Here is a 22,057-nt window from a genome sequence, read left to right on the forward strand (position 1 = left end):
TGGATAAAAAAAAAAAAATCCTAGCTGTAATTAAAATATATTTAAAAGTTGTTGTATTGCACATAACTAAACCATTTATATTAAAATCTCAAGGTGTTTACTGTTCGTTTGAGGACACATACTATGAAATCTCACAAGTGAACAGTAATGCAAAGTGTGAACTCCGAACTGACGACACTAATTAGCAGAAGTTTGTTTTCACCATTCAGATGACAGTAAAAAGTGTAGCTGAAGAATAACTCTGGTGAGCTGAAGTAAAATATCTACCTTGTTTACAGAGATGTTCATGTGATTTTTTTCCTTTTCAGCTTTTTACAGATATGCTGCATCACTTTCAAGTTATTTAGCATATTGGGTAACATGTTCCTATAATTTCTTATTTATCAACAGCAATGTTTTACTACTCTGGGACTAGTGGACTAGCAATTATTTCTAGTCCAGCTAAATGGGTGTCAATAACCCACATTGCAATGAACTTCAGATACAAATTTAAAGGGACATAGTGCACTAGATTTTTCTTTGCATAAATGTTTTGTAGATGATCCATTTATATAACACATATGGGGGTGTTTTTGTAAAAATGTATAGTTTTGCTTTTTCTTAAATAACATTGTGCTGATTTTCAGACTCCTAACCAAGCCCCAAAGTTCTAGATATATACTAATGTATACAGACTTCAGATTGCTTCTGTTTGTATAATGGGTCTTTTCATATTAGGGGGAGGGGGAGTCTGCTCTCAGACCCTTTCAGTGGGTGTCCCAGCCTAACCTCAACAACAGTACTAAATTGGGAGCTTCTAAGTACGTTTTTAAAAGGTTTTATACTGGATTTTTATATCAATATCTGGGCATTTTCTTCTTTATAGTAGTGTATATTACATGCAGTTAAATGAAAATGGGTGTATACTGTCCCTTTAAACCATTAAAGGGGACAGAATTTGTAGCAAATGCTTTAAACAATAAATAATTTTATTTTAGGGGTCATACTGTATGTACCAACAACTCAGATCTTAAATGGACTCTCAATCAAAATTAAACTTTCATTATTCAGATAGAGCATGCCATTTTAAACAACTTTCCAATTAACTTCCATTAACAAAATGTGCACAGTCTTTTTATATTTAAACTTTTTAAGTCACCAGCTCCTACTGAGCATGTGCAAGAATAAGTGTGTATGCATTTGTGAATGGCTGATATGGCTGTCACATGGTACGTGTATGCATTTGTGACTCGCTGATGGCTGTCACATGGTACAGGGAGAGTGGAAAAAACATACGCCTAGATTTAGAGTTTGGCGTTAGCCGTCAAAAGCAGCGTTAAGGGGTCCTAACGCTGCTTTTGACCGCCCGCTGGTATTTAGAGTCAGGCAGGAAAGGGTCTACCGCTCACTTTCTTTCCGCGACTCGAGGCTACCGCAGATCCCCTTACGTCAATTGCGTATCCTATCTTTTCAATGGGATTTGCCTAACGCTGGTATTTCGAGTCTTGGAAGAAATGAGCGGTAGACCCTCTACCGACAAGACTCCAACCGCAAAAAAAAGTCAGTAGTTAAGAGTTTTATGGGCTAACGCTGGAACATAAAGCTCTTAACTACTGTGCTATAAAGTACACTAACACCCATAAACTACCTATGAACCCCTAAACCGAGGCCCCCCCACATTGCAAACACTATAATAATTTTTTTTAACCCCTAATCTTCCACTCCGGACACCGCCGCAACCTACATTATCCCTATGAACCCATAATCTGCTGCCCCTAACATCGCTGACACCTATATTATATTTATTACCCTCTAATCTGCCCCCCCAACTGTCGCCTCCACCTACCTACACTTATTAACCCCTAATCTGCAGACCAGACCTCACCGCCACTATAATAAATGTATTAACCCCTAAACCGCCGCACTCCCGCCTCGCAAACACTATAATAAATTGTATTAACGCCTAATCTGCCTTCCCTAACATCGCCGCCACCTACCTACAAATATTAACCCCTAATCTCCCGCCCGCAACGTCGCCGCTACTATAATAAATGTATTAACCCCTAAACCTAAGTCTAACCCTAACCCTAACACCCCCCTAACTTAAATATCATTTAAATTAAACAAACTAAATGTACTATAATTAAATAAATTATTCCTATTTAAAACTAAATACTTACCTATAAAATAAACCCTAAAATAGCTACAATATAACTAATAGTTACATTGTAGCAATTTTAGGATTTATATTTATTTTACAGGCAACTTTGTATTTATTTTAACTAGGTACAATAGCTATTAAATAGTTAATAACTATTTAATAGCTACCTAGTTAAAATAATTACAAAATTACCTGTAAAATAAATCCTAACCTATGTTACAAATACACCTAACACTACACTATCAATAAATTAATTAAATAAATTACCTACAATTAGCTAAACTAAAATACAATTAAATAAGCTAATCAATAATACAAAAAAAACCCCACTAAATTACAGACAATATTTTTTTTACAAGAAGTTTAAACTAATTACACCTAATCCAAGCCCCCTAATAAAATAAAAAAGCCCCCCAAAATAATAAAATGCCCTACCCTATTCTAAATTAAAAAGTAACCAGCTCTTTTACCAGCCCTTAAAAGGGCCTTTTGCGGGGCATTGCCCCAAAGTAATCAGCTCTTTTACTTGTAAATAAAAATACAATACCCCCCCAACATTAAAACCCACCACCCACATACCCCTACTCTAACCCACCCAAACCCCCCTTAAATAAACTTAACACAAACCCCCTGAAGATCTCCCTACCTTGAGTCGTCTTCACTCAGCCGAGCCGAATTCTTCATCCAAGCGGAGCAACAAGATGTCCTCCATCCGGTAGAAGTCTTCATCCAAGCGGGGCAAGAAGATGTCCTCCATCCGGTAGAAGTCTTCATCCAAGCGGGGTCTTCTATCTTCATCCATCCGGAGCGGAGCGGAGCCATCTTCCAGCCAGCCGACGCAGAGCCATCCTCTTCAATCGACGGACTAACGATGAATGACGGTTCCTTTAAGGGACGTCATCCAAGATAGCATTCCTCGAATTCCAATTGGCTGATAGGATTCTATCAGCCAATCGGAATTAAGGTAAGAAAAATCTGATTGGCTGATTGAATCAGACAATCAGATTGAAGTTCAATCCGATTGGCTGATCCAATCAGCCAATCGGATTGACCTCCCATTCTATTGGCTGATCACAGCCAATCAGCCAAACGGAATTCTAGGGACGCCCTCTTGGATGACGTCCCTTAAAGGAACGTCATTCGTTGTTAGTCCGTCAGTTGAAGAGGATGGCTCTGCGTTGGCTGGCTGGAAGATGGCTCTGCTCCACTCCGGATGGATGAAGATAGAAGACCCCGCTTGGATGAAGACTTCTACCGGATGGAGGACATCTTCTTGCCCCGCTTGGATGAAGACTTCTACCGGATGGAGGACATCTTGTTGCTCCGCTTGGATGAAGAATTCGGCTCGGCTGAGTGAAGACGACTCAAGGTAGGGAGATCTTTAGGGGGTTAGTGTTAGGTTTATTTAAGGGGGGTTTGGGTGGGTTAGAGTAGGGGTATGTGGGTGGTGGGTTGTAATGTTGGGGGGGGGTATTGTATTTTTATTTACAGGTAAAAGAGCTGATTACTTTGGGGCAATGCCCCGCAAAAGGCCCATTTAAGGGCTGGTAAAAGAGCTGGTTACTTTTTAATTTAGAATAGGTAGGGCATTTTATTATTTTGGGGGGCTTTTTTTATTTTATTAGGGGGCTTAGATTAGGTGTAATTAGTTTAAACTTCTTGTAATTTTTTTTTATTTTCTGTAATTTAGTGTTTGTTTGTTTTTTTATTATAGATTAGTTTATTTAATTGTATTTTAGTTTAGCTAATTGTAGGTAATTTATTTATTTAATTTATTGATAGTTTAGTGTTAGGTGTACTTGTAACTTAGGTTAGGATTTATTTTACAGGTAATTTTGTAATTATTTTAACTAGGTAGCTATTAAATAGTTATTAACTATTTAATAGCTATTGTACCTAGTTAAAATAAATACAAAGTTGCCTGTAAAATAAATATAAATCCTAAAATAGCTACAATGTAACTATTAGTTATATTGTAGCTATCTTAGGGTTTATTTTATAGGTAAGTATTTAGTTTTAAATAGGAATAATTTATTTAATTATAGTAAATTTAGTTTGTTTTATTTAAATGATATTTAAGTTAGGGGGTGTTAGGATTAGGGTTAGATTTAGGTTTAGGGGTTAATACATTTATTATAGTAGCGGTGACGTTGCGGGTAGGAGATTAGGGGTTAATATTTGTAGGTATGTTGCGGCGATGTTAGGGAGGGCAGATTAGGGGTTAATACAATTTATTATAGTGTTTGCGAGGCGGGAGTGCGGCGGTTTAGGGGTTAAAACATTTATTATAGTGGCGGCGAGGTCCGGTCGGCAGATTAGGGGTTAATAAGTGTAGATAGGTGGCGGCGACGGTTGGGGGGGCAGTTTAGGGGGTAATAAATATAATATAGGTGTTGGCGATGTAAGGGGCAGTAGATTAGGGGTTCATAGCTATAATGTAGGTTGCGGCGGTGTCCGGAGTGGCAGATTAGGGGTTAATAATATAATGCAGGTGTCAGCGATTGCGGGGGCGACAGATTAGGGGTTAATAATTGTAAGATTAGGGGTGTTTAGACTCGGGGTTCATGTTAGGGTGTTAGGTGTAGACTTAGAGAATGTTTCCCCATAGGAAACAATGGGGCTGCGTTAGGAGCTGAACGCTGTTTTTTTGCAGATGTTAGGTTTTTTTTCAGCCAGCTCAGCCCCATTGTTTCCTATGGGGATATTGTGCACAAGCACGTTTTTCCAGCTTACCGCTGACTTAAGCAACGCTGGTATTGAGGGTTGAAGTGGAGCTAAATTATGCTCAACCCTCCCTTTTCTGAGGCTAACGCAGCCATTCAGACAACTCTAAATACCAGCGTTGTCTTAAGGGTGCGCTGGAAAAAAAAGCCTTGTTAGCACCGCAGGTCTTTACCGACAAAACTCTAAATCTAGGCGATAACTTTTAAAATTGTCAGAAAAAAAATCTACTACTCATTTGAAGTTCAGACTAAGTGCTATTGCATTGTCTTGTTATCTTGCATTTGCTGATTATGCAAATCTACTGTGTTGACTGGTCGTTTAAGTACAAAATAAAAGCAACACAATTAGTTTCCAAATAAAATAATTAGACAATATAAAACACATTGTGCAGTTCAGAATTAAAGTACACATACTTGCAAAATGTATTAAAAGTTATCACTACTATTGTGTAAACTTTTATAATCCATGCAAACAGCTGGTGATATCGCAACAGGCGAGCTACATGTACATTTTCTAACTTAAGGCCTAGTTTTCAATGAAGTGGTAAATTGTGGAAACTGGTGGTAACATAAAAAATCTCTATAGACTTAAATGGAGATAAATGTTTTATCACCAGGTTCCACAATTTACAACCTCAGTGGAAACTAGGCCTTAGAGTGCACGTGTAAAACCTATTATGCAATTTTTTTCTGGAAATATTGTTTTTCCTTGAGTGTTTATGAAGAAAGTTACTAGAGGCCATAAACTATAGTATATGAATAAGCTCCCAAAGGGAGTGTGAAACACTTTAGATCAGGGGTCTCGAGCTCATTGAATCTGGGGGGCCACTAGCTAAGTTTTCTTCTCCCATGGGGGCCACTTGAACAGAGTGAGTGCTCTGGAACTGGATATACTAGAGACTGGAAGTGACATTTAACCAAGTAGTAGTGCATGGTAGGAGCTGTAGTCCACAATAGACACACACAGTATATATCTATCTTGTGAGTGCTAAGTGAAGTGATCATTCTGGAACTGAATAAAAAGTGACATTTATCCAAGCAGTGCATTATGGGAGCCTACACTGGACAAAGCATGTTTGTGTTTATATTCATCTTGTCAGTGCCTGTATAGAACATCAAAAATTGATTGGGACAAATTAATAAATTACCTAATAAACAAGGGAGGGCCAGATTAAACTACCCTAAGGGCCACATATGGCCCCAGGGCCTGTACTTTGAGATCACTGCTTTAGATCATTGTATGAATCTACTTCCGTACTAATAACATTTAAAAAAAAAAAACAAAAAAAAAACATTTCTACACCTTTGAGTACAACCATTTTGCTCTTTTGCATTTTTTTGTGGTTTGGTCACCACTTTTAGTTTGCATCTTGTAGAATTATGGTGTTTCACACCAGGAAACTATTATTGAATGTTTGTGCCTTGAAGTAAGTTCTCAAAAGCTACGGGACCAATTTTCTTCAGTTTTATAGTGATTGTGAAACGAATACTAAACCCAATTTTTTTCTTTAATGATTCAGCTAGAACATGCAATTTTAAGCAGCTTTGTAATGTACTCCTATTATCAATTTTTCTTTGTTATCTTACTATCTTTATTTGAAAAGCAGGAATGTACAGCTTAGGAACCAGCCCATTTTTTATTCAGCACCTGGGTAGCACTTGCTAATTGGTGGCTACATTTACCCACCAATAAGCAAGTGCTATCCAGGGTGCTTAGCCCAAAATGGGCAGTCTCCTAAGCGTTACATTCCTGCTTTTCAAATAAAGATAGCAAGAGAACGAAGAAAAAATGATAATTGGTAAATTGCCTGTTCTATCTGAATCATTAAAGAAAATGTTGGGTTTAGTATCCCTTTAAACCCAGTAATGGGGGGAATGGTTAGAGAACAGACTGCTGTATGCCACCCCATGCAATTATATATAAATTGTGCAGAAACTTCCAAGTACAGAATAACAACTATATCTGTGTTTTAAATAGAACAGGCATATATCTATGAGCACATAAACAGCGCAGACATGCATACAAACACAAAAATACAGACATTACATGTTTTACTTAGATACACATATTCTGCATACACACAATTATACCCACACACAGACACAGTTTCTTTGTGTCTCCGGCAGACTCTGTCCTCCTTACTCCCACTTGCCTCCCTCCCTTCTCCTTCTCTCTTTGCTGAGGATGCTGGGAGACGTTTGCTAGAAGTGTGTAGGCGACAGGACTCTATAAATAGCTGTGTCTTTCAGTCTGATCATTGCACCAATCCATATACTCCAGAATTCAGCAGACTGGAACATGGGTACCATTCCCACTAGCCCCAAGAGCAATCACAGGTAAACCATACAGCCTAACAGTTATGTGGCAAAAAAGTATATAGGTGTTTCATAATAAATAAAGTTGTGCATTTGATACCATAACCCCTAGTACACTGATGAAAGAAAACAAATTCTAAGAAAAGCATAGCCCCAGAGAAGGTGTGCTCTTTAGCTGCAATACAGAGCAAATAATTTACAACTAAGAAAAATGTCTGGATATTCTAGCCAAAACATCATTAATAACATTAATTAACAAATGACTATACCTATATTTCAACTCACAAGGTGTTTCAGAACATACTGGGGAAAGCTACCCATATCATGGCTGTCTGAATAAATCTGCATATAACAGTATCACAAAATTTCCATCCATGTAATCTCCCACTCCCACTTAATAGTTTTCACCCATTCTTGCCATTACCAGTTTACCGTTATTATGTTCTCCTTATGAAACAGCATATGTGCCTAATGGTTAACAGGTTTTACTCAATGTTACCCAATAAATAGTTTCCAAAAACCAAGGAAGAGTATGAATTCACCCCAATTTCATATATTTCACCGTTTTCATTTTCATCATTATTGAATCCAGTTAATATCTACTATCTTGGTTAATTGCAGTATTTTTTACATAGTTGGTACTTCCTACCGTTAATAACAGTTTACCCATTAGTTGTCCCCTGTTAATAGTTTTGTCAAGTTGATGCACCCCCAGTTAATAGTTTACACAAACTGGATGCTCCCATATTTAAAAGTTATTTGCTAGATGGTGCACATTTACCATTTGTATCCATTTGGTACTTCTCCCAAATATATTAATTTGTGACCCCAACATTAGTAGCAAACCCCCCCCCCCCATCCTTTACAGTTAATTGATTTCACAAATTCACAAACCACGACCCCAGTTGATATTTAGTTTCTCCACTTCTGCTACCCCATGTTAAAAAAAATGTAACTCGGTTGATGCCCCCAGCCACAAGTTTTTATCATCTGGGTTCTACTTAATAACACATTTACCAATTTGACAGCCCCCAGTTAAAAAGGTTTCACTGTTTGGTGCTCCCAGCTATTAGTTTTAATCGTTTAATAGTTTTCGACAAATATCTACAACCCCGGGTTTCACCTTTTCTGTGACCTCCCCGCCCCCCTAGTCTTTGCACCATGTCCCCTCTTGACAAGTCTATCGGTGCTACGGACCACCATTCGAACTCGGTGCTCCCCCCGCCGTGGGCTGGGCTCTGTCCGTGGTGCTGAATCGGCGCTACCCGAGCAGCGTCACGTGACTTGTCCCTTCTGAGCTCTGGAGACTCGGGACCCGCCGAAGTGCTCCGGGCACCAGGGGAGGAGCGCCTGCACCCGTGGAACATAACTGGGCGACAAGTGGGGATACGCAGGGCTCAGGGAGGGGGGGGAGAGGGGGTACCGCAGGGTAGCGGGGGCGGGTTCCTAGCCCAGGCCACAAGATGCAGCGGCTTCGGTTGAACGAGGCTCATGCCGTGTACCTGGGGCAGCTCGCCCGAAAAGATGGGACCCGGAGGGGGATTCTAAGCAAGAGGAGCTCGGATAACAGCCGCTGGCATAGCCGGTGCTTTTCGTTGCTTCACAACCTGCTTTTTTGCTTCGAGAATGAATCCAGCGGCCGCCCGTGTGGACTGTACCTGCTCGAGGGATGCAGCTGCGAGCGAGGGGCCAAGGGGGGCCCGGATAGACAGGTAGGGGGCATATAATATGTGTGTACAGTAAGCAATACGAACATATAGGTTTGTGTAATAGCAACACTTAGGTATATGTATTAGTAGGAGGGCAGCTCAAAGGTATATATAGCTGCAGGAGGGTTATATATAGGTATATGGAAGCGCAGGAAAAGCATATCATTGTATGTACAATAACATTGGTGTGTATATAGGTGGAAGACAGGTATTTACAGCTACTAAAGCACTGACAGATATATACTAATATAACAAGGGGGCGGGGTCTTGACTGACAGGTATATACACAGCAAGGGAAGGAACAAGTGTATATACATTAAAATGGGGCAAACTGTTATATTTGTCAAGCCTTACTACATTTTTTTTAAAATATAGTTAATCAACTCACTTTTTATTTTATAATAAGGATATGTAGGGAGAGGATATATCTACCTATATAAATATATATTTAAATAGAAGTAGCAAGATGTCATCTTAAGACTTATACCTTTTATATAAGCAAAACAGGCGGTAATGACAGGCATGGGTATGCAGTAAAATTGATTATGGAGACAGTTCTGCCCTTTGGGCAAGGCAAGAGGGGCACCTGCCCAGGGCCCCGCGCTTTGGGGGGCCTGCAATGTTAGAGGTGAGGTTATGAGATGGTGCAATGTATATGTTGTATTTAGTTTATGAGAAGTGTTTATGGTATCAGGAGGTCTAATATTTTGTGTTATTCTTTATATAGGTATCACCAAATGTTGGTAAAGGGACGGGCCATATAAGGGGCAGGGCATACAGGGGAGGGGAATAAGGGCACTGGGCTTAGGGGCCCCACAACTTTATCTTGCAAATGCTAAGGTTGGCCCTTTTTGCAGGTATTGAGCCCCCTTATTCGTAGGCTCTGAGTAATTTGATGTTCTATTCATTTTCAATCCAAATGTGCATAGTGAGGGTACAACTAACCATCTGGAGTCTATATTGCTAGGTCACAAATATATACTTACTAAAGAATATCCAGTATAATTTTCTAGTACCACTTCTGCTTTGCTGTATTGGGGAGCCAATTGTACATAACAGAAAATGTAAAAGTGTATTGGAAAGTTTTTAAACTTGACCAACCAAAGTTATCCTTAGGCAGCTGTCTATTTTGCATTATGAGAAATTTGACACCAACAAGCGCATATGACAGGTGACAGACCCTTAGAAAAGAAATCTATATGGCAATAGAAAAGGGGCTGAATATATACAGGCAGACATATATAGTGGTATTGACATAATCAAGTGTTTAGTGGGTGGTTGTAGAAATGGGTGTGTATAATAACAGTGGGGAAATGAGTAAAACTGCCGAAGTGGGGGGAAGAGGGTTTGGTGGACAGTCAGACATATTATAATTTCATTAAATACATTGTATTGTTGCATCTAAAAGAAGGTATTTTAACATGTATTATATTTTGTATTGGATGCTCTTGTGTTTTGTTGTATTCTTATGCAGAGTGGCATTATCCATAAGTAGATCTGTCCATATCCCACAGGATAATTTGTACACAAATATTACTTCCTTCTAGTTTCAAGATATCTTTCAACAGCTTTAACTCAACATATTTTTCATTTACCAAAATATTTTTATCATGTTTAAATTGTGCTCTTTCATACATAAAATAAACTTTTTGTTTATAACATCCATTTAAAGCAAAACTGAATCCAAATTTTGTCTTTTATGAACCAAAAATGGGCCGACTTGTAAGCTTACATTCCTACTTTTCAACTAAAGATAGCAAGAGAATGAAGAAATTTTTTTAATAGGAGTAAATTAGAAAGTTGTTTAAAATTGCATGCTCTATCTGAGTCATTAAAGACAAAATTTGGGTTCATTATTCCTTTAAAGGGACATGAAACCCAAACATTTTCTTTCATGATTTAGAAAGAGAGTGCAATTTTAAGCAAATTTCTAATTTACTTCTATTATCTAATGTGCTTTATTCTCTTGATATCCTTTGCTGAAAATCATATCTATATAGGCTCATTAACTGCTGATTGGTGGCTGCACATAGATGCCTGGTGTGATTGGCTAACCCATGTGCATTGTTATTTCTTAAAAAAAGGAATTAGATAATAGAAGTAAATAGGAATGTTGCTTAAAATTGCATTCTCTGTCTGAATAATGAAAGAAAAATCTTGGGTTTAATGTCCCTTTAAGGATCAAGTAAGGTGCATAGCACCGACCAATATAAAACACAGGTAGGTAAAGAGATGTTGGACAGGCAGAAAATAAGAGTAATATTGGTATATGTCTATTGGGGTAGTGATTCAGAGCCAAATATCCCTTTCTGTGTCATACACATCTGGATTCTAAGTCCTGGAGATAAGCAGTAGTCACTTTGTAAACTAAGATAAACACAAGGCCCATCATCTTAAACAAGGAATTGTCCTTTTTCAAATATAGGTCATATAACCTTCTTTTTAACTTGCAAGCAGTGTAAAAAGGGCAGCTTCCTAATTCATTTGACACACAGGTTACAGTACTAAAAATAGGAGGCTTTGAAACTGTGCTATTGCTCTCATAGCCAAACACAAATCCAAATACACTGACAAACCCTTAGAGGAGAATCTTCTCTTTTAATTGAGGCGTCACACGGCCCTCTAGATATCACATAGTTCATGTGAAAATGGTAATTAAACCATTTTACAGCAGGCTTAGAGAAATATCAATTCTGGTTCTTAAAACCATGTCTGTTTAAATGTAACAAGGTCTTCTAGTTGTCAGATGACTGGTGTAACATAAATACACTAATATTACTAGGCCAAAAAAAACTAAATACTTCATTAACTAGACAAGATACCAGCTTCAGAGATTAAGAATGGACTGAAAAAGTGAACTGAGACACCTTTTCTGCTAACAGCAAAACCAATTACTTTATATCTAGAGGGCAATATGAGCCATCATTTGATGGAAAAGACTACCCCTAATTTCAATATGTTTCAAGTGGTTTATGAAAATTGCATTTATTTAACTTATTTATTCTTGGTTAGAGTTATAAAACTGTAAAGATATTTATCAGTGGTTTGTCTACATTACATTATTGTAGTTGGAACATTTTTATTATTGCTACTTACCCCTCCCCCCAGAAAAAAAAATCTTGTGGATCATTGCCTATGGGTGTGTACATTTGTGCATACAACAAAAAAAAGAATTTAGCTACAAATAATATGATGATTTTAGAATGTATACAGTTATAGTCATATCTTAAAGTAACAGCATGGAGACACAAACAAGCATGTAGTTAGAGAAATGGCCAGGATAGCCAGAGAGGTCAGAGGTGTAATTATATATTGTTTAGGGGTTGGGGGGGGGGGCTTGACAGCTAGTGGGGTATCTAGTGAGGGATGTGGTCTTGGACTTTATATCACAAACCCAGTAGATACTATATTTATATTGGCGGAATGTTGTTTAAGTACATTTGTACATATAATTACTTAGTTACATATGAGCACTGTACAAATAGGTAAACATGACATACAAGAAGAATCACTAAATCTTGTGATGTAACCTCCAGTTGACTTCATTGGATAGCATTATTTGTCCAGGCATACAGACACCCCTGGTGGCCATCTGGTAAGTTTGCCTAGTAATAAATCTAAAAAATGTATTTGGAAGCTCTAGAGCAACAGTGTAAACTTTGAGCTGGTGGTAATAACAGAAGACTTAAAGGGACACTGAACCCAATTTTTTTATTTCGTGATTCAGATAGAGCATGCAATTTTAAGCAACTTTCTATTTTTCTCCTGTTATCAATTTTTTCTTTGTTCTCTTGCTACCTTTATTTGAAAAAGAAGGCATCTAAGCTATTTTTTGGTTTAGAACACTGGACAACACTTGTTTATTGGTGGGTGAATTTATCCACCAATCAGCAAGAACAACCCAGGTTGTTCACCAATAATGGGCCGGCATCTAAACGTACATTCTTGCTTTTCAAATAAAGATACCAAGAGAATTAAGGAATTTTGATAATAGGAGTAAATTAGAAAGTTGCTTAAAATTGCAGGTTCTATTTGAATCACAAAAGAAAAAAAATCTGTTCAGTGTCCCTTTAAAGGGATACTAAGCCCAAATTTGTTTCTTTCATGATTCAGATAGAGCATGCATTTTTAAGCAACTTTCTAAATTACTCCTATTATCAATTTTTCTTCATTCTCTTGGTATCTTTATTTGAAAAAGCAGGAATCTAAACTAGGGAGCCGGCCCATTTTTGGTTCAGCACCCTGAATAGTGCTTTCTGATTGGAGGGTACATTTAGCCACCAATCAGCAAGTGCAAACCAGGTACTGAACCAAAAATAGGCCGGCTCCTTAGCTTAGACTCCTGCTTTTTTAAATAAAGATAGAAGGACAACAAAGAAAAGTTAAAGATTTTTTTGGGGTTTAATGTCCCTTTAAGCAGCGGCAATACGCTACTGGGAGCTTGCAAAAAAATCAGGAAAGCCAATGACAAGAGGCATATATGTGCAACCACCAATCAGCAACTAGCTCCCTGTAGTGCATTTCTGCTTCTGAGCCTACCTAAGTATACTTTCATCAAAGAATACTAAGAGAATGAAGTACATTTGTTAATAGGAGAACATTGGAAAGTTGTTTAAAATTGCATGTTCTAACTAAATTGTGAAAGTTTAATATTGACTTTACACTCCCTTTAAGGGCCATGAAATGATTTATGTTGGGTTTATGAAGTTCCAAAAAGAGATCAGCACTCCAGGAAGGCAAACAATTCAACTGCAATCACTAGCAAGTAGGGTGCATGTTTCCCAGGATTCCTACAACAAAAACCCAGAATTCCACAAACAATTGAGGGGACAGCACTCCAATCAGTCAGGATATGAAAACTTTATTAGCCCATGTGAGCTCACATCATATAGGCTAATAAAGTTTTCATATCCTGATTGGAGTGCTGCCTCCTCTATTATTTATTTGTTTATCTTGGGTTTATGTCTAGGAGATACAGCTTAAAGGGGCAGTGTACACCAATTTTCATATAACGGCTAAAAAAAAAGAATATGCACAAATACTGATCTAAAAATCCAGTATTAACCCTTTGAAAACGTACTTAGAAGCTCCCAGTTTAGCACTGTTGATGAGGTCAAGCTGGGACACCCATTGAAAGGGGCTGGGAAAACAAAAAGAGCAAACACTCCCCCTCCCCTGCATATGAAAAGACAGATTAGACAAACAGGAGCTGCAGTAGTCTGTAGACTTCAGTCTACATCTGACACTGTGGGGCTTGGTTAGGAGTCTGAAATTCTGTACAATGTTATTAAATGAATAAGCAAAGATATACATTGTTACAAAATCACTCCCAGGTGTGTATCATCTAGCAAACATTTATGCAAAGAAAAATCAAGTGCACAATGTCCCTTTAATGGCTACCAGGAATTGTCAAGCTGTGATGTTGATGTAAAGTTTCCTATAGAAATCTAATATACCCTCTAGTAGTATATCAGAAGGAAGTGACAACATAATGATATACTGGGAAAGAAGGAGCACATGCAATAGGATGAGGATGACACAGAGAGACAAGTATATACTAAACTAGCAGGTGCCACTTTTGGTATTAATAAAGACCATTGTTATATACAAAAGTATTATAACAGTAGTTAAATACATGGAAAGAATTAACAAATCAGTTATGCTATTTGTGTGTTTGCTTTGTAATCTACAACAGTGAGAATAGACTATGAAGGAGGAAGTTACAAGAAGCCTGTACAATGCAGACTGAAATGCTTAGTAGCTTTAGCCTATCTGACAATTCCAAATAGGGAATGTACTGTATCCCTGAGATGTGATTCATGTAAACACCTGTGATTCTCTGGCTTATCTTTAAAGGGACAGTAAACACCTTTTAATTACAATACATTTTGCTTTCTTGCTATTGAATAACATATCAGCCAAGTCTAAATATTTTAAAAACAAAGTATCATCTTGTTTGCTGCAATTGTTTGTCGATAGCCAAAGTCCACCCACCACTTGTCTTATTTGTTTGAGCTAATCTGGGATTTAGTCTGTAGACAATAATTCTAATATGAAGTGCATTTTATGCAATTGTGTATTAATTAAAGGGACAGTCTACACCAAAATTGTTTTTGTTTATTACCCATTCCCCAGTTTTGCATAACCAACACTGTTATATTGATACACTTTTTACCTCTGTGATTACCTTGCAACTAAGCCTCTGCAGACTGCCCACTTATCTCAGGTTTTTTGTCAGACTTGCATTTTAGCCAATCAGTGCTGACTCATAAATAACTCCACAGGAGTGAGAACAATGTTAACTATATGATACACATGAAGTAACTGTCTAACTGTGAAAAACAGTCAAAATGCACTAAAATAAGAGGCGGCCTTCAAGGGCTTACCTAGGTTTAGCTTTCAACAAAGAATACGAACTGAACAAAGCATTTTTGATGATAAAAATAAATAGGAAAGTTGCTTAAAATTGCATCCCTTAACTGAATCATGCACATTTAATTTTGACTTGACTGTCCCATTAAAGCCAGTTATGGAAATATATGTTAGCATGGTTAGCCATGATAAGTCAATAGGGTGCATTTCCAGCACTGAGAATTAGAATATCCACAATATTCAGACCTTAATTACATGAAAAGGGGCAAAATAAATAAGGAACGTACATTGCAAAGATGGCTCACTATGCATAATTAAACATTTTATATTAAAATCTCAAGGTGTTTACTTTTCCTTTAAAGTGTTTCAGTACTGGACAATTCTTATACTGGATACTGGACTCTTGTCCTATTTATAAAATATGATTCTGCCAGAACATTAGTTATATTTGTAAAAACAAATCCTATAATTTCTGTAAATTGCTGTGGGATTGTTTTGCCGAGTTGTTCCACATGCTCACCGGTAAAGCTTTATCATTTGTATTGTTAGTGTATTCACTTAACAGCAGCATTAATGTATTTCTCTTTCCTACAAGGTGGAGTGTTACTTGATTTGCTGAGGTTTTTTTAAAGTTACTTTTTTATCTTTAATGTAAAGTTTCTTAATAGCAGATGCTGCTTTGGACAAATACTGCTAGATCATAATCTAGAGGGAAACTTAAAGTGAATGTCAACTTTCATGATAAAGTGCCCGGTTTTTAAAAAAAAACTATTAAAACAGGGGCCGATCCCCCCGCCTGCTTCTTTCTGCTGTACTTACACAGCAATGACGAAACCGGCTTCCTCCAATCACGGCGTGGCCTCACCAGATGAATCTTAAAGGGATATGAAACCCCAAATGTTTCTTTCATGATTCAGATAGAGCATGCAATTTTAACCAACTTTCTAATTTACTTCTATTATCTTGGTATATTTTATTGAAGAAAAAAAAAAAAGCTCAGGAGCGTGCATGTGTTTCTAGCACTATATAACAGCAGTTTTGCAAGAATCTTATCCATTTGCAAGAGCACTAGATGGCAGCACTATTTCCTGCTATGTAGTGCTCCAGATACCTACCTAGGTATCTGTTCTTCAAAGAGTATCATGGGAACAAAGCAAATTTGATAATAAAAGTAAATTGGAAACCTTTTTTAAATGGCATGCTCTGTCTCAGTCACTAAAGAAACATTTTGGGTTTCATGTCCCTTTAAGCTACACTTACAGCCCTTTTCAAGTGGATTTAGACTTGTTAACTTGTCCTATCCCAATTTATCTGAGACCCTACAGAATTTCAGATCTCCAATGTCTTAAAAATGTTTTTTTCTGCTTCAAATGGTTTAATGGTCATTCAGTCATCCACTTAAAGGGACATAATACTCATATGCTAAATCACTTGAAACTGATGCAGTATAACTGTAAAAAGCTGACAGGAAAATATCACCTGAGCGTAGGGTTGCCACCTCAGCCATGTTTTCATAGATACTTATGAGTTACACATGCTGCAGGGTGTGCAGGGAGGAACATGCATTGTGTTTCTGGACAGCACTATTCATATTTCTCCCTGCACACCCTGCAGCATGTGTAACTTATAAGTGTTCTGTATTTTAAGGGACGGGTGGCAACCCTACCTGAGCGTCTCTATGTAAAAAAGGAAGATATTTTACCTCACAATGTCCTCAGCTCAGCAAAGTAAGTTCTGTATAAAAAGTTATACTCAGCTGCAGCCCAGCTGCAGATAAAAATAAATAAATGAAGAAATGAACAGCAGCCAATCAGCATCAACAGTGCTGAGGTCATGAACTCTTTTACTGTGATCTCATGAGATTTCACTTAACTCTCATGAGATTTCATTGTAAACTTCCTTACACTGAATAGGGAAATAACATGAGAGTGCACAAAAGCTCGCTCCTTCCGCTGTCCCAGGACAGAGACACTGATTTGCTGCTTAGAAGTCCTTTACAATGGGACGTGGCTACTGAGGAACTTTTGAGGTAAAATATCTTTCTTTTTTACATAGAGATGTTGAGGTGATATTTTCTAGTCAGCTTTTTACAGCTATGTTGCATCACTTTCAAGTGTTTAAACATTTGGGTATTATGGCCCTTTAAGAACAGTAAAACGTAACTTTAAAAAATTCACAAAGATATATATATGAACTGCTTCTCACTCAAAACTGCATGCATGGCCCTTGCCGCTTTAATCCTGGACCCCCACAATGCTCCCTCTATTTCCAAACCTGACAGTATTACCCATCACTAAAAACTTTACAGCCAATACCTCTACTGCATTATCCCCCAACTCCCTGCAGCACTCGCCACCAAAGTTCCAGCACCCTAGGTTAATGCTCCTAATAAACACGTTATGTCTCCTAGCACATCCCTGACCCTCCACAACCAGCTTGAATATTTAGGAGCTAAGCAAATATTTTCATTTTTAGGACATTCTTTCTATAGGATATGTATGATGATGTTGAAACAACAAGTAACTTTGGATTGTTATGTTCTGGTTTAATTAGACAATCAGTTTATAAAAGGCTGCAGGCAGTGTGCCAAAATTGTGCCTAATCGCTGATTGGTTGATGAGGGGTAGAGCTCAATTTGGACAAACTGCCTTGTAGTTGGCTACTCTGGAGAGGAGGTTAATTAGATAGAGGGATAATTTAAGTATGATATTCTGGCAGATAAACAATTAATTAAAGGATAGGAGTTATCTTAGAGGGCCATTGTGATGGGCTTTTTTGGTGTATAACAGTATAAGGGGTTAATTAGAGGAGCATTGTGGTGTCTTATTTGGATGAATAGGGGGTTAATTAGTTAGGCAATGTACTACCCAATGCCACTGCTCACATAACAACATGTACATTCTATGCTATTATAATATGTCTTAGTACAATGCCCTTTTGATACAGATAACAGCTTTTACTTGCACTGGATATAGAATTTGTTTTTGAGAAATATCACATCACATATACGTATTAAAGGTTTAAAGAGATTCAGGGAATTGAAGTGGAATTTAAACATTGCTGGGCAGTTTTGACACTTAGGAAAATATGGTTTGGGAAGTGATTAGTGACAAAATTAGAATCTACCTTAGTAACTGGTAGTAGCAATGAAATTCCTTTAGACTTTACAACTAGAGTGTTGTTTAGCACACCGCCTAAGAAGGATAGCTCTTGTCTTTCTCATTTTCCCTGCAGTATGTATTTGCAGTTGTAGTATATTTTGGATCTCCATGATGGGGAAAGAATGATGTGCTTCTTTATCTCACAAAGCAGGATCAGTTGAAATAATTACATATAATTCATAGAGCATTTTTTCACCTTAGAAAACAGGTCTCCGTTATTAAGATTTCTTAAATGTTTTAGAGTTAATGAAGAGAGGGCTAGAAATATCTATTCTTTCAATGATGACTTACACCAGGCCAAAGTTTTTTTTATTGTTTTTATTTATATAGCCAGACAGAGCCTCTTCTTACCTTCTTAAAGGGACAGTCAACACCAGAATTTTTGTTGTTTAAAAAGATAGATAATCCCTTTATTAACTATTCCCCAGTTTTGCATAACCAACACTGTTATATTAATACACTCTTTACCTCTGTGATTTTCTTGTATCTAAGCCTCTGCAGACTGCCCCCTTATCTCAGTGCTATTTACAGACTTGCAATTTAGCCAATCAGTGCTCACTCCAGGGTAACTTTACGTGCATGAGCTCAATGTTATCCATATGAAACACATGAACTAATGCCCTCTAGTGGTAAAAATGCTTTCAGATTAGAGGCAGTCTTCAAGGTCTAAGAAATTAGCATATGAACCTCCTAGTTTTAGCTTTCAACTAAGAATAGCAAGAGAACAAAGCAAAATTGGTGATAAAAGTAAATTGGAAAGTTTTTTAAAATTACATTCCCTATTTAAATCATGAAAGTTTTTTTGGGACTTGACTGTCCCTTTAATGCATTAGTTGAGGGAAAAAAAGCTATACATTTGCGGTTCCATAGCAAAATGCCACTCTAGGCATGTTTTTGATTGGTCAAGGGGAAAATACGCTCCTTGATGGGGCTTAAAACCACAACATTTTCTTTAATGAGTCAGACAGAGCATACAGTTTTAAATGACTTTTCAACTTATTTATAATCAAATATATTTCATTCTCTTGATATCCTTTGTTGAATGTGTAGCAAAGCACTACTGGGTACTGGGAGTTAGCTATAAGTATAGCCACCAATCAGCAGCTAGCAGTGCATTGCTGCTCTTGAGCCTACCTAGGTATGCTTTTCAATAAAGGATACCAAGAGAACAAAGCAAGTTAGATATTAGAAGCACATTGGAAAGTTGTTCACAATTGCAAGCTCTATCTGAATTCTGTCCCTTTAAACGCACTAATTGACTAAACAAATATGAATATTTTTTTTGCATTTCTGTAATATTACTGTAAAGGTACAAACTGTAATATAGGGGTTAAATCCAATCTTTCCAAATTTATTTCCAATATCACTCAGAACTTTTTTTTTCGTTAACAAAGGGATTACAATCAAACACAGCTGAAATTGTTAACTCAAAACATAATTCGATCTCCATTTTCCCACAACGGCACCCTGAACATGAATCGATGCCAATCACTGAAATCTGTGATTGGTTAACGGGGTTAAAGGGACACTGTACCCAAATTTTTTCTTTCGTGATTCAGATAGAGCATGACATTTTAAGCAACTTTCTAATTTACTCCTATTATCAAATTGTCTTCATTCTCTTGGTATCTTTATTTGAAATGCAAGAAAGTAAGTTAAGATGCCGGCCCATTTTTGGTGATCAACCTGGGTTGTTCTTGTTGATTGGTGGATAAACTCATCCTCCAATAAAAAAGTGCTGTCCAGAGTTCTGAATAAAAAAAAAAGCTTAGATGTCTTCTTTTTAAAATAAATATAGCAAGAGAACGAAGAAAAATTGATAATGGGAATAAATTAGAAAGTGGCTTAAATTGCATGCTCTATCTGAATCATGAAAGAAAAAATTTGGGTTCAGTGTCCCTTTAAATGGAGTTTGTGTGGGCGGAGCCTAGCAGCGCACAGCAATGGTTGTGTGAGACCGGAGCTCCGGAGTATGATACACTTAAAAGGTGGTTAATGCCCTAAGGTGGAATGACAAAAAGCAAGCAAAGTACAGAGTAAGCGACAGAGACATGTCCGGGATGTTCTTTTACTGAAAACTCCGACTATAGCAACTTCGAGCAGCAACTTTAGAACCTGACAGGAGTTGGAAGCAAATACAGCGGGCGCCATCTTGGTTGCGCCACGCAGTTTCGGAGAGGAGTACAAATGGACTTGTAGCTGGTGTCGGCTGAAGGGTGAGCATTACTGAGGCAAAGGTGGCAGAATTGACACTGTATGGCATTGGTGAGGGTTACTCAGTTGTGGGGTAATGGAGGAATAACAGAGAACTATAATGGCTGCTAAGCCAAACAAGCAAGACGCGCTAGAACTATAAACGCACATGGCTGCTACGGAGGTACATATACAATATAGGTCTTGCCCTAATATGTTGAATGTATGAACGACTGATACCCCAAGCGGTAACTATACTGAATGTGGCTAATTTGAGCAAACCCCTAAAGGACTATGTACTTAAAACAACAGATTCCTCTTGCAAAGCTGATAACACTGTGAACCCACAGAACTCTAGAAGCACACATCAAGCTTAGGCCTCACATGCCCTCTGAGCACTCACCCCATCTCCCACCCAACAAAGACGATACTCACACTGAAGATTGCTGAGATACACCACGAAGCACTCTCCACACACTACTGCTACTCACAGGATTACGCAGAGACCAGGATAGATAATAGCCACTATTAAACTTAAAATGTCTTCCAGAAGAGCTCAGAAACCTGAGAAAAGTAGTAAGATCACCTCCATGGATACATTCCTTAGGTCCAACATACCTTGCAAACAAATAGAAACTACAAGTATGGAGACAGAGGGGGATTCTGATTTGGAATCTGAGCACTGTAAATCTCTGGATGCTCAGACACCCGCAACAAAGGCTGATTTAACCCTATTAGTCTCCAAGCAAGATATTGCAACCAATTTTGAGAAACTGTGGGACAAAATTGATGGTCTCCACGCCACAGTAACCAGCAGCTTATCAGAAATTAAAAACGATATACTAGAAATTGGAAATAGGGTAGACGCCTTGGAGAATGACAGAGGAGATTTAGAGGAGAATGTCTGTGTTATGTCACAAACGGTCGCCATCCAGCAACAACAAATAGCTGATCTTCAGGACAAGATGGAAGATGTAGAAAATCGCAACAGGAGATCGAATCTGCGCATAAAGGGCGTACCAGAATCCATCAATACACCAGACCTTCTCCCCTATCTACAGGGTCTTTTCAAGGCTATCACAATGGCTACCGATGACATGGACTATCAAATTGAGAGAGCCCACAGAGCGCTCCGGGCCAGGCCACAAAGAGATATGCCACCAAGAGATGTGATCATCAAATTTCTCAAATTTACTGATAAGGAAAAAATCTTAAACGCATCTCGCAAATATCCTACATTCAAATACCAAGGGAATGTTGTACAGTTTTTCCAGGACCTGTGTGTGAGAACACTTCAAAGACGGGGAAGATTAAGGCCACTAACATCACTGCTTAGAAAACATCAAATTACCTACCGCTGGGGCTTTCCTTTTGCCCTTAATATACTTAAAGATGGCAAGGTCACCACGATTAGGACTACCCAAGAGATACCGGAGGTTTGCA

The 22,057-nt window shown here is 37.9% G+C and overlaps 1 protein-coding gene across 1 annotated transcript in view; it reads left to right on the forward strand.

Annotated features, from left to right (window-relative positions):
• The first annotated feature begins 8,642 nt into the window (after positions 1 to 8,642).
• Positions 8,643 to 22,057, forward strand: part of RASGRF1 (Ras protein specific guanine nucleotide releasing factor 1) — a 300,540-nt gene continuing 287,125 nt past the window's right edge. The window contains exon 1 of the mRNA XM_053718462.1: positions 8,643 to 8,891. Coding sequence (XP_053574437.1) covers positions 8,643 to 8,891 — 249 coding nt within the window. The remainder of the gene's footprint in view (positions 8,892 to 22,057) is intronic.

This window comes from Bombina bombina, chromosome 6 (genome assembly GCF_027579735.1).
Source record: "Bombina bombina isolate aBomBom1 chromosome 6, aBomBom1.pri, whole genome shotgun sequence".
In the NCBI taxonomy this organism is placed as follows: Eukaryota; Metazoa; Chordata; class Amphibia; order Anura; family Bombinatoridae; genus Bombina; species Bombina bombina.